Consider the following 13,209-nt stretch of genomic DNA (forward strand, 5'->3'; position numbering starts at 1 on the left):
CACACACACACACACACAGACAGACAGACACACACACACACACACACACACACACACACACACACACACACACACACACACACACACACACACACACACACACACACACACACACACACACACATGATTTTAGTCAAGCAGTATGTAAGAAATGTTAAGTCCTTTGTACTGGAAACTTGCATTCTCCCAGTAAGGTAATATATTGTACTACGTTGCAAGCCCCTGGAGCAATTTTTTGATTAGTGCTTTTGTGAACAAGAAACAATTGACAAGTGGCTCTATCCCATCTTCCCCCTTTCCCCGTCGCGATGTAACCTTCGTGGTTGAAAACGACGTTAAACACCAAATAAAGAAAGAAAGAAAGAACACACACACATACACCACAACCCTCGTCTCGATTCCCCCTCTATGTTAAAACATTTAGTCAAAACTTGACCGGCACGGTTGGCCTGGTGGTAAGGCGTCCGCCCCGTGATCGGGAGGTCGTGGGTTCGAACCCCGGCCGGGTCATACCTAAGACTTTAAAATTGGCAATCTAGTGGCTGATCCGCCTGGCGTCTGGCATTAAGGGGTTAGTGCTAGGACTGGTTGGTCCGGTGTCAGAATAATGTGACTGGGTGAGACATCATAGTGAAGCCTGTGCTGCGACTTCTGTCTTGTCTGTGGCGCACGTTATATGTCAAAGCAGCACCGCCCTGATATGGCCCTTCGTGATCGGCTGGGCGTTAAGCAAACAAACAAACAAACAAAAAGTCAAAACTTGACTAAATGTAAAAAAGCTAGCTCGTGACAGCAAGCAGTCAGGATGTTGATTGTTGGTATGCGACCAAGTGGAGGGATGGAAAAGGATGGGACACACAGAAGGATATTCTGTGCTGGCTTTATTGGTTTGAAAGCAACGAGTGACTTTGTAAGACAAAAGTTCATAAACAAATCCAACTCACGACAGCAAGCAGTCAGGGCCAGTGTTGATTTTTGGTATTTGACCAAGTGGAGGGATGGTCTTTTTCATGTTAAAGCTAAGCAAGATCTGAGATGGTGAGACGAACAGTTTTTACGTGAAAGAGTGTGCCTTTCGCAGTTATGTACAAATACTCGACGCAAAACGTAGAAATTGGAGATTCCCTTCCTTTCCAAAGTAGACTCAAGTGTCTCGTTTTCCCCATGTACACGGCAGACTTTACAATCCTGGGCACGAGAAAAATCCCATATTTACGGTCTTACACCAGGGTTAAAAAACACACATTTGCTTGAATTGCGCAGAAGAAAGACAACGGAGTATAGTTTTTGTTTTGCACTAGTATAATGTGTCTTTAAGGCAGTTAAAATTGTTGCGTTTTTCACTAATGCTGAAGATAATACACAACAAGAAATTCCTCCGAGGTAGGAAAAACACCCCCGTCAAAGGGAAATAACCTTCTCAGTTGGTGGCAGTGACTGAGTGAGAATGGTTATTTCCCTTTGACCATTACGATGTCCCTCTATAAGTCCTTGTAGAATCTTAATCCACCAATAACTCCCTAACCGTGTGTTTGACTGGTCCCAATTTTTGTAAGGACCGTCTCAGGAATGTATAGAACCTGTTCACCAAGTTTGGTGACGATCGGTCCGTTCATTCTTGAGATCTATATGCGAACACAAACACACAAACAAACACATCGACCGAAACCTATACACACCCCTATACCGGGGGTGTAATTACTACAGTGCCAGCATACGCCTTGCGGAGAGGAAAAGTTTGTCTTAAAATCTAGTTCTGCTGCGACTACCACAACTGTTACTACTACTGTTCCTCACACCATTACTGCCACAGATCCTTCTGCTGCTAAACTTGCACAAACACACACACACACACACACACACAATCACGCACGCTCGCACGAACGCAAGTACACACACATACACACTCAAGCACGCACGCACACACCCACACATACACACACACACGCACGCACACTCACCGTGACAAGCACGCACGCACATTCACACACAAACACGCACACGCACACAGAGACACACTCACACTTATACTCGCGCACACAATCACTCACGCACCCACACAAACGCGCGCGTGTACACACACACACACACACACACACACACACACACACACACACACACACACACACACACACACACACACACACACACACACACACACACACACACACACGATGAATGCAGGTAAATGGCAGTGTTTACTGATACCACACACATACAAAAAACGTCTAGTCACTTGTCTCAAAGAAACTTTTTGTGAGCGCAAGCACAGAGAGAAAACGAAACTAAAACTAAAAGGCAAAACTAAAAGTAAAACAAGAAAAAATACAGTGGATCTGGAAAAAGCCTGTCATCTTTTTAAAATTGTTTTAACTGATTTTTTTTGATTTTTTTAAAAATTTAAATGTAGAGAGGGGGGGGGGGGGGGGTACGAAGTCGACTTCGGTCTCAATTAAGGACGGGCCTAATGAAAGGACACACTTTGGTCCAGCCAAGTGTGTCGCTACGTTGCAGGTATATTTTAGTAAGGATAATAGACATAGAAACAACAGAAGGTGTTCTGTAACGGAAGTTGTCCTCTGATCGGAGGGTCCTCGCCACACAGGCACGTACCACCGGTGTACGGACAATTAACGAGGCAGACGACCTTGGTCTACAAGTCACTGCGCTCTTTAACACTTCCACTGGGTTGTGTTTAAAAAATGAGAGAGAAAAAATAATAGGAGCACTCCTCTGTGCGGTTTTAAGCTCAGCAAACCTCCGTTAAGGTTCTAGCTGTCAGTTTCTATCGCAGTTTTCCTGCTTGGATGCGCTGGAATGAACTCTGCTGAACGACGTAACAACCCCCCGTGATCCAGTAACCGTTCGGCGTTTGCTAGTTCCTGTTACCGTTTTTCTCTCCCTTCCTGCAGCTTCTTGTGACTGTATTTTTTCTCTAAATTCTTCCTCCCTTTTTTTTCTTCCTCTCTAGTTTTGTTTTCCTTTCTCGTTTCTCTCTTTTTTCATTCCTTTCTGTTCTCATGTTTTTTTCCATTCAGAACTAATACTAATATAAATGGTGTAGTCTTTTGTTTGTCTTTATGTTACAATGCAATTTCTCCATGTGAGATACTAAAGTTAATTTGATTTGATTTCTTCTTCTTGTCGATCACATTTGATTTGATTTGATTAATTCTGCCTTTTTTTTCTCATATTATACCCTTGTTCAATTGTTCTTACCTGCTCATAACTACTCTTTTCGTATCTCTATGGCCTCCCCCGTCCTAAATTGCTTTCCTCGCGTGTTTTTCCCTTTGTTCTTGTGTTTTTTAATTGTATTCCACGAAAGTGCACAGCTCCGAACAAGATAGAGATACCTTTTTTCAGCTAACAAGAGCGCATCTATATATATACACGACTAGTGTCTGTCTGTCTGTCTGTCTGTTCGCGATGCACGGCCAAAGTTATCGGTGGATCTTTTTCAAATTTGGACACCGTATTCAGCTACACCCCGGTCACAATTAACCTCATCGATGAGATATTTCAACACGTGCTCTCAGCGCGCAGCGCTGTGCGCGCTGAACCGATTTTGGTTTTTTTTGTCTGGATCCACTACCAGTAACTCTTCCTTATCTTCTCCAGTGTTTTCAGCCGCGATTATCTCCCTTCCTCCGTGTGGCGTCAATCCATATTCCCGTTACAACATTACTATTTTTAGAAGGTCACTGCACGTTACTATTTTTAGAAGGTCTCCAGTGTTTTGCGCGTTTATCTCCTTTCCTTCGTGCTCTGCCAAAGCCGGCGCCTGGTATTCGGCTCTATTTCTTCCCGGCAAAGCCGGTACCCGGCGAAGCGGGTAATCATCTAGTCTATAAATATATATGTATGGGTTACAACACGAGTAGTTTTTTATATGGCTTGTATTTCAGTCAAGACCCAGCGGATGAATATTATCGGGAGACACGAGCCTCTGGCGAGTGGCTCTCGATTGATATTCCCGCTGGGTCTTGACTGAAATACAAGCCATATAAAAAACCACGAGTGTTGTAATCTGTATATCCCATTCTACCATCAAACACAAAGTGTAGACTACTAGCGGCACTGTTGCGATCTGTGCAGGGTAAAACTGTTGCCAGCGAGACTTAGCCCTTTTGCAACCTTAAACTAAGTGACCGTCGCTGAAAAAATAAAACGAATGAGTGCATCGATAAGTACGCGGTAACACTACTTTCAGACCATTTAAAAGCTTTTAAGTAAAGGTTCATAAGTTGCAAGAAAGTAATGAAGTCGAATAGAAATTAATTTAGTTGAAGCGCACAATTCTTTTGTTTTGCGTTTCAGGTCGGCAGAACGGGCGAAACGGGTTTGGGACCCATTTGGCTTACTCGATTCAGAATCGATTCCACGTTGTTTTTCTCGAACGTGTGTAATTAGGCTTATTGACAGAGAAGCAAATTTTAGGGAACAAATATGTAGGTTTCGATTTAACCATTTGCTCCCTATTTGAAATGTATCTACGTGATAAACTGTTTTGCGAGTGTGTTTGCATGGATGAACTTAAACTGGTATGGGACGGTGTGAGGAAAACGCGACCGACACGTCTGTCACCGCCGATTGATTGCATTTTGAAGGAATATGACTGGATTACGGAAAAATATGTGGACTTACTGCAGAGCCAGGCAAAAGAGTAGACTTGCTCGCAAAACACGAGAAACAGCCGATGTTTGATAGCTGAAGGCGCACACCAAAACACACTACCGACAGATTCTCAAAAGTCGTCTGCTAACGATGCAAGGGGAGGGTACTCGTGTTTTTGTTTTGGTTCGCTAGCATCTGGTTATCTTGTAAGTTGAATGTTCGTTTTTTTCGACCTGCATTGCTTTCATAATGAAAGAAACTTTTGCTTATTGCATCTCATACATCAGATCAGTTCTGAGATTCATTTTTGCGTGCAACTGATATGGTTTTCTGAGCCGTGCAATACGATTTTAGAACTTCATACAAATGTGTCACATTGTTCGGCGCGAGGTCAAAGGTCGGGAGGAAAGTAGTCCTTTGCCCAAATCGGAATCTGCACTATCATATATTTTTTGGAGTCCATGATGTATTTATTGAGCTATAAAAATACAACATACATACCCATACTGAAGTAACAGAGACAAAGAAGGGAGGTCATGGGATATATATACATATATACTAGATGAATACCCGCTTCGCCGGGTACGGCTTCGCCGGGAAGATATATATATACTAGATGAATACCCGCTTCGCCGGGTACGGCTTCGCCGGGAAGAAGTAGAGCCAAATACCCGGTTTTGCCGGCGCACGTACGAAGTAAGGGAGATAAACGCGCAAAACACTGGAGAAGATAAGGAAGAGTTACTAGGAATGGATGTACAGAAAAACAAAAATCGGTTCAGCGCTGCGCGCTGAGAGCACGCACGTGTTCAAAATTTTCCACGATTGTGTCCGGGGTCTACCTGAATATGCCCACCAAATTTGAAGCAGATCCATCGAGAACTTTGGCCGTGAATCGCGAACACATAGACAGACAGACAGACAGACACAAGCCGTATATAGATATAGATATACACACACACATTATGGCAGCTTTGGTATAATTTCATTGGTCATTCCTCATTCATATGGAATAGTCCGGAGAATTACACGCAATGATATTCAGCTTCAAAAGCTGACAGCAACACTGATGCTTCATAAGCTGACAGGGTAACGGACGAAGATACAGGTAAAAGTTGCACGCGATCTGTTCAACCGTTTAGAACATAATAGACATAAACGTGTGATAAATGTAGTCACTGGATGTGACAAATTGGTTCCCTTCTTATTATCGCCAGAAATCATAGAAACAAAGCATGTCTGGACCTAAATGATCGAATTTGCAAGCAAGGTTAGCAAAGCAGAAGAAGGGTTATTAGCTCTTTTGTTCGACCACCAAGATCCCGTTGCTGCCGATATTATGTCTGCTGTCAGCACTGTCTTTTTAACATAACATGCAGAAACCATATTACCCAAACTTACTGACTTTTCTTTATTTGGTGTTTAACGTCGTTTTCAACCACGAAGGTTATATCGCTTCGGGGAAAGGGGGGAGATGGGATAGAGCCACTTGTCAATTGTTTCTTGTTCACAAAAGCACTAATCAAAAATTTACTCCAGGGGCTTGCAACGTAGTACAATGTATTACCTTACTAGGAGAATGCAAGTTTCCGGTACAAAGGACTTAACATTTCTTACATACTGCTTGACTAACATCTTTACAAAAATGGACTATATTCTATACAATACAAGAAACACTTAACAAGGGTAAAAAGAGAAACAGAATCCGTTAGTCGCCTCTTACGACATGCTGGGGAGCATCGGGTAAATTCTTCCCCCTAACCCGCGGGGGGTAAACTTACTGACGAGTTCAGCCGTCACCGCCAAAACACCGAAACCCAGAACGTCCTCCTTCTCCATGAAAATGCCAGTCTCCACAAAAAAGGCCTATAACCCATTTCCAGAAGTTCAAATAATCCCATTTTTGCCTCACACACTCTGCAGCCCCGATTTCACCCCTGTGATTCATGGTGGTTATTACCTCTTTGAAAATCAGACTTTATGCCAAGAAGTTTTACTACATCCAGGACCTCAAAAAAGCTTTAAGATCAGAGTTAAAAAAAAAAACCTCCCCAAGGGTTTTTTAAGGCCTTTTTTGATTTGCTCAGCCTCCTCCGACTTTACATCCATTTAGGAAGAAAGGAGTTCTAATGGCTGGTGTAATTTGGGCAAGATACGCCAGACAGTCTCCGTGAAAATAACATTTGGATCATACCTCGTGGAAGTGAAAGATAACTTTAACCCGGCGAGTGCATACATCGTGAAGCAAGGGGACGAAATCCACCAATTACAGGTGCGTTCAACTATCTTTAAGCCAGCGAGTGCATTCATCGTGAAACTAGAGAAATAAAGAAAACAGAAGTAGAAACGAGGATAATGGTTGCGCATTCGGGTTGGGCAAATCATCCGCCCTAACTCCCGCCCCACACCCTCCTTACACCTTATTGTAAATAACAGATTATAGCCGAGTCAGTCCTATGCGGAATAATCAGGGAATGTAAGGACTTAAGGCATCGGAATGCAGTTTTTCAATCACGAATTCACATCAAGTAAAATAGGATTTCATAAAATCAAAAACATGGCAGAGTGAAATAGTATGAAAGAAATCAGCAAAACAAGCAAAGAAAGTCAGTTTATCTAATAACAACAAGATACACTGTTGTGTACAAAACATAGAATTGCTCACAAATTGTACACCCACAGTCAGAGTTTGTACAGCGCTTTGGAGCTTCATGATTTATCAAACGCTTTGCTCATCATATAAGAAGAATCCAAGGCCTGTGCCCGAATTTGCACCCATCTTATATTATATGAATGTTCTCTTTAATAACAGGCAATATCCATAAAGTGAATACACATAACTAATTGGCATTTAAAATAGTATTACCCTGACGAACGAGCATTGAAGCTGCAGTGCAGCTCAAAGCGTAGCTGACTACTTGCAGTCTTTTGTAGATTCGAGACGATCGAATTTTAAAGACATTTCATCAAAGTGATAATATTTGGATTTCAGTTTTGTCATCGTGATCGATGGTCGAGATTGTCAAATGTTCAAGCAACAATGGTCGACACAAACACATTATAAAGAAACATCGTCAACGTATTAAACAATTGAATTTTACGTTTCGTCACTGTGATGGTTGGTCGAGAGTTTCCCATTTGAACGAAACTTCATAAACGTGTCGACAGTTGATTTCACGTTTTCTCACTGTGATGGTCGGTGAGACTTTTTCATTTTAAAGAAATCTCAACAACGTTTCAACAGTCGAATTCCACGTTTTGTCACAATTAAAGGTGTCCAAGACAAACCACATTAATATATAGAAACATCATAAACATGTCAATATTTGGATTTCACATTCGTGATATGAAGGATGGCCAAGACAACGATATGTGACCCTCCACCACGAAATGAGTCACATGTCACCTCACGCGGTTCTGCGCTAGGCATTATATAAGTCCGGGGGATGTCTATTAAGTAACAGTGTGAGGGTCACCTTAGTCACAGGCTTATAACTCAAAAAGTGTTCACTCTTTTCTAAAACGGTTTTCACCACTGGATAGAGAATAAAAAACTCTTTAAGAAAATGTAAAAATATGAAAATCATGAAAAGGTGACATGCGACTCATTCCCTGGTGGAGGGTCAATATTTGGATTTCACATTCGTGATATGAAGGATGGCCAAGACAACGATAATTTTTACAATCAAACGTCAAAGCATTAACATTTAGATTAAACATTTCATAAGGATGAACAGTCGAGGGAACGTTCATGCTTTTGCTTTTAAAGGCACAGTAAGCCTCCTGTAAACCATCACAGATACTGTCAGGCTTTTACACACAGTACAAACACCCTTTCATTTAAACCGCTTGAGAACATCTTAGGTGCCCTCCGTAAAGAGCGAGCAATTTTCAAAGAATTTATTTTTGCGTGGTTTATCTTACCATTGAGCCATCGTGAACCCATGTGATCCAGTTTCCCTTTTATTTCACAATGTAGTCGTCAGTTTGTGATTTCAAATGCGACTCGCTGTAAGCTTATCTGCAATAGCACGTTATTATGTACCTCTGAATCTAAACGCACCAAACGGCTGTGATTCACACGAACTCTAGCGATGGCTTTTGACTGTTCAGAGGAACTGGCGATAGGCATTACCGTCGTCTGCTACGAGAACCACGACCTTGCGTGATCCTGCTTGCGGGCTTTTCTTTTTTCAAACTTTCAACACTTCAAATTGTACTGATCTTGTCTTGATGAAAAAATAATTATTTTATGATTTAAGAACGTTTGTGTGCTTGCCCTTTACGTAGGGCACCTAGGATGTTCACAAGCGGTGAGTGTGTAAATGAAAGTGTGTGTGTACTCTGTGTAAAAGCCTGACAGTATCTGTGATGGTTTACGGGATGCGTACTGTGCCTTTAACGACCCAACCCATATTCATGTCAAGTTAAAATGGAATCCTTTCGACTATGATACAGATTCTGTCCTGAAGAATAGGAACGCATAAATCCATGTACACATTTAACGCGATTCACAATAGCGAAAATATTCAATTTCCAAGCATAGACGGTATGAGCACATGATATCCATTAACACATATAGCGCGATACATGTCAGCAAAAACATTCCTGATATTATGTCAAGTCGAAAACCTATGAGGACATACACAATATACATGTAGAAATACAGTAGGGTACATGTAAGCAAGATTATTCACTGGGAACAAACAACCTCAGCGTCAATTTGTGTGCGTGAGCCAGCCATCTTTGCATTATTTCAAGAACTGAGCTGCAATGTTACAACAATGTTGGTTCTCTCTTACAAGCAACAACATTGTTTTTTCAGCTTTTCACTGCATTCAGCTTTTGCAAGGTAATGAGCCAAGGAGTATGAACGTCGCTCGTTAATTGCAGTGCGTGTTATTCTTTCGGATGCCAGGGGATTGGTTACACATGACACCCACTTACCTTAACGCACATGTCGCATGTATTTAGATGGCTTACTTCCCTTTCTTTCTGAGATCTTGAAATAGCCCTCTGTCTCTTATGCAAAAGATTTTCTCATAATGAGCCACGGAGATTTCCCCTGATACTCATATCCGCAAAACCACCCTTGAAGCATGAGCAACAAGCAATATCGTTCGCATGACTTCGCCTGCGGATTATGAAGAGGCCAATTAGTCCATGTGGCAGTCTTTCGCAAAGCCGCCTGTGTTTCTCTTTGCCATCAGTCTGGATCAGCAATCACCGGCCACGTAGTTCTTTCTGTAGTCCTGCAATGTCTCTTTGCTAGGGGTCTGGATCAGCAATCACCGGTCACGTAGTTCTTTCTGTAGTCCTGCAATGTCTCTTTGCTAGGGGTCTGGATCAGCAATCACCGGTCACGTAGTTCTTTCTGTAGTCCTGCAATGTCTCTTTGCTAGGGGTCTGAGTCACGTCAGCCTTCAGAAAGGGCCTGCACCTGATAATGCATGTTAGCCTCAGGAGCTTGTATCCAACCGCCAGTCGATCATTATTTACTCCTGCATGCTTATTATGTACTCCTGCATGCTTACCCTTACTAGGGGAAGGGCTCCTAATATGGACCGGCTCCTAATATGTATGGACCACCTCTTGATCTGGCAAACTAACGGCGCTAGAGCGCTAAAAACAATTTCATTCGCTGTATTCACGATCACCCTCTCTGGATAACTTGCACATGTCAAAACAGTTGCAGAAACACAAGCCTCAAAACCGTTAGGCTTTTTCTCTTTTTCTTAACTTTTGGCAGCGTTCACTCTAAATTTGACGCCTAATACGGACTCGTTTCTGTCCACAGCCAAAACTTTTATCACACAAAAATTGCCATATATGACAGCTAAGACCGTATTTGTTACATTTTAGCAGTGTTGACCCCGAGTTTCTACTGCAAACAAAAAATAATAGCAAAATCTCAAAGTATGTGTGAGTCCCCTAATATGGACCACCTTCAGCAAATCGAAGAAAATAAAAGCTAAAGGCTATTTTCATTAATTCATTTAGAAGCTTGCTGAAAAAAACCTATAACTAGCCCTCAAGCTTTCAAAAAAATATATCAAATTGTCTTCTTTTTGTGGAAGTTGATAATTTAACTTATTTTCACTCTGTTTTTGATATGCTTCTTTAGTTTCCTCGTGTGCTTCAAAAAATGCTCTCATCAACCAGAAACAGATAAATCTAAAGCATATTTGAATTAGTCTGACATGCACACCAAGTTGTATCATATTATTTTGAAGTATAGGGGGCTTTTGACAGTGATTCGTGAAGGCCGCTTCACTGGTCCAAATTAGGAGCCTGGGCGCCTAATATGGACCATTTGTGATTTTTTCTGTATTTAATTTTTGCTGAATGTCTATCAAAGCTATTTTACTTTAATTAGGCCTAACGGTTCACCTAGGAGAGAAGGACTACCAAACACAAAATGAAACTTCTTCACAAGAAAACAAGCTAGTTATTAGCATGAAACAAAAAGTGGTCCATATTAGGAGCCCTTCCCCTACTACTACTTCTCTCGTTCAGCCATTTTGGACGTAAACAAAACAACCGAAAATACCCGCCGACAGCGCCGCGGGCTATGGCAGGGACGGACAACTCTTATCTCTTTCGTTTTGAGACAATGCCGCAGGCATGGCCAGACTTTCGAAGTTGTCTGGCTGCATCTCAGCTACGACATTGTATTGACCGTTTCTTATCATTCCAGTGGACGTGACTGTCATTAAAGTGGGTGTCACACTTGCGTTACGTTTCACTGCTTATGCATCGCCTTATGAGATTTGCTTATGAAATCGCGGTCACACTCTTATGAAATGTCATAACGTGGTTCAACATTACCACTCGCACGTGAACATGGCCGATTTCCAAGAAGAAACAAAAGTCTTATGTCTTTAAGACGTCACATTACGGCGTAGGAGGGTTCGACGTCACGCGAAGGAATTACAAGAAGTCTCGGTCATTGTTATTCAGAGCGGGCCGAGATTTCTTCTTCGAAATCGGCCATTTTCACACGTGCGAGTGAGTAAGCGGAAGTGGTAATGTTGAACCGCGTTATGAAATTTCATAAGAGTGTGACCGCGATTTCATGAACAAATCTCATAAGGCGATGCGTAAGCAGTGAAACGTAACGCAATTGTGACACCCGGGGCCATAGGACGCAAATTTCTTTCAGACGAGATATTCTTTCGGGTAGCCGCTCGCGGAGCTAGGAGGCGAGAGTGTCTATGAAACGGTTTGATGGCTAGCTACGCAAGAATTAAACCCCATTGGTTGATACCGAAAAGGTCGTCTGCACTGGTCGGTAAACAACCATGGACAGCCAATCGGATTGGCAGCTGCGTGGCCGCCATGTTTTCTCGCCAAGCGAGCAAGCCCAAAGCTACCTAGCGTTCGAGGCGAGAATCGTAGCGTCACTCGCGGCGAGATGTGCCCAAGAAACGGTACTTCCTCGCCCCACTCGCCAATCTCGCCTTTTCTCGCCTGTAAGAAACGGGGGACTGACTCCGCGGATTGTTGTCTGTGCGGGGTTTTTACTTTAGCGCATGTGTGACTGTCATCCGCCTGGGTCATACAGCTCTCTCTCGGGGAAACGGCGTAAAATAACATGTATTATCAGCATCGTCCTCACAGCCTGAATAGTAACTTCAGTTCTCAGAGGGCAGCCATACACCGCTTTCGGGGAAACGTCGTAAAATAACATGTATTATTAGCATCGTCCTTACAGCCTGAATAATAACTTCGGTTCTCATAGGGCAGCCATACACCGCTTTCGGGGAAACGGCGTAAAATATCACCAGCATCTTCCTTACAGCCTGAATAATAACTTTAGTTATCAGAGGGCGCCACCTGGCTGCGCGCGTTCTTGCGCACGTTCATCTCCGCCTCGGACACGTAGTAGAGCGCGTAGAGCTTGGGCAGGAAGAGGAAGAGCTGGCCGGACAGCACGTTGAAGAGCAGAGCCACGGCCAAGCACAGCGCCTTCACCGTGTAGCTCCGGGCCGTGAAGTAGGTGGGGAAGAAGCTCAGCCACAGCAGGATGGTGGTGTAGATGGAGAAGGTGATGAACTTGGTCTCGTTGAAGTTGGCGGGCAGGGCGCGCGTCTTGAAAAATCCAAAAATAAGTCAAAATAACCAAATAATCAAAATAATACATGTCGTTTGTGCTTACTTCTCTTTGGTTATTTAAGTTTGTTAGTGTTATTGGTGATGAACTTGTTCTCGTTGAAGTTGGCGGGCAGTGCGCGCGTCTTGAACAATCAACAAAAAAGTTGGTTAAGTTGGCTTATTTTGTTAGTCTTAAATGAAATGAAGCAGATCAGAGCGTTGTTTAGAGATAAAAAAACCAAAGTCAAAATAACCAAATAATCAAAATAATGCATGTCGTATGCATATAGAGCGCTTGCTTCCCTTTGGTTATTTAAGTTTGCTAGTGTTATTATGAGCAATTTTAGTTAGATGATTTACGTGTTTCGTTGTATTTTGTTGTTCATATGCTTTTGGCTTGTTTGTTTGCTCGTTTGTTTTTTGCCTCAATATTGTTAGTTGCAGTTGTGTTTTTTGGTTTTTTTTAGCGTGGAAAAATAAGCATAACGGAGGCTACTC

General features: G+C 42.5%; 2 protein-coding genes across 2 annotated transcripts in view; one reads left to right on the forward strand and one right to left on the reverse strand.

Annotated features, from left to right (window-relative positions):
• LOC138958118 (uncharacterized) overlaps positions 1–13,209 on the forward strand; it is a 214,971-nt gene that overhangs the window by 23,433 nt on the left and 178,329 nt on the right. The window lies entirely within an intron of this gene.
• Positions 11,740–13,209, reverse strand: part of LOC138957087 (metabotropic glutamate receptor 2-like) — a 47,015-nt gene continuing 45,545 nt past the window's right edge. The window contains exon 10 of the mRNA XM_070328259.1: positions 11,740–12,708. Coding sequence (XP_070184360.1) covers positions 12,433–12,708 — 276 coding nt within the window. The 3' untranslated portion in view covers positions 11,740–12,432. The remainder of the gene's footprint in view (positions 12,709–13,209) is intronic.

The sequence above is a fragment of the Littorina saxatilis genome, linkage group LG2 (assembly GCF_037325665.1).
Source record: "Littorina saxatilis isolate snail1 linkage group LG2, US_GU_Lsax_2.0, whole genome shotgun sequence".
Classification (NCBI taxonomy): Eukaryota; Metazoa; Mollusca; class Gastropoda; order Littorinimorpha; family Littorinidae; genus Littorina; species Littorina saxatilis.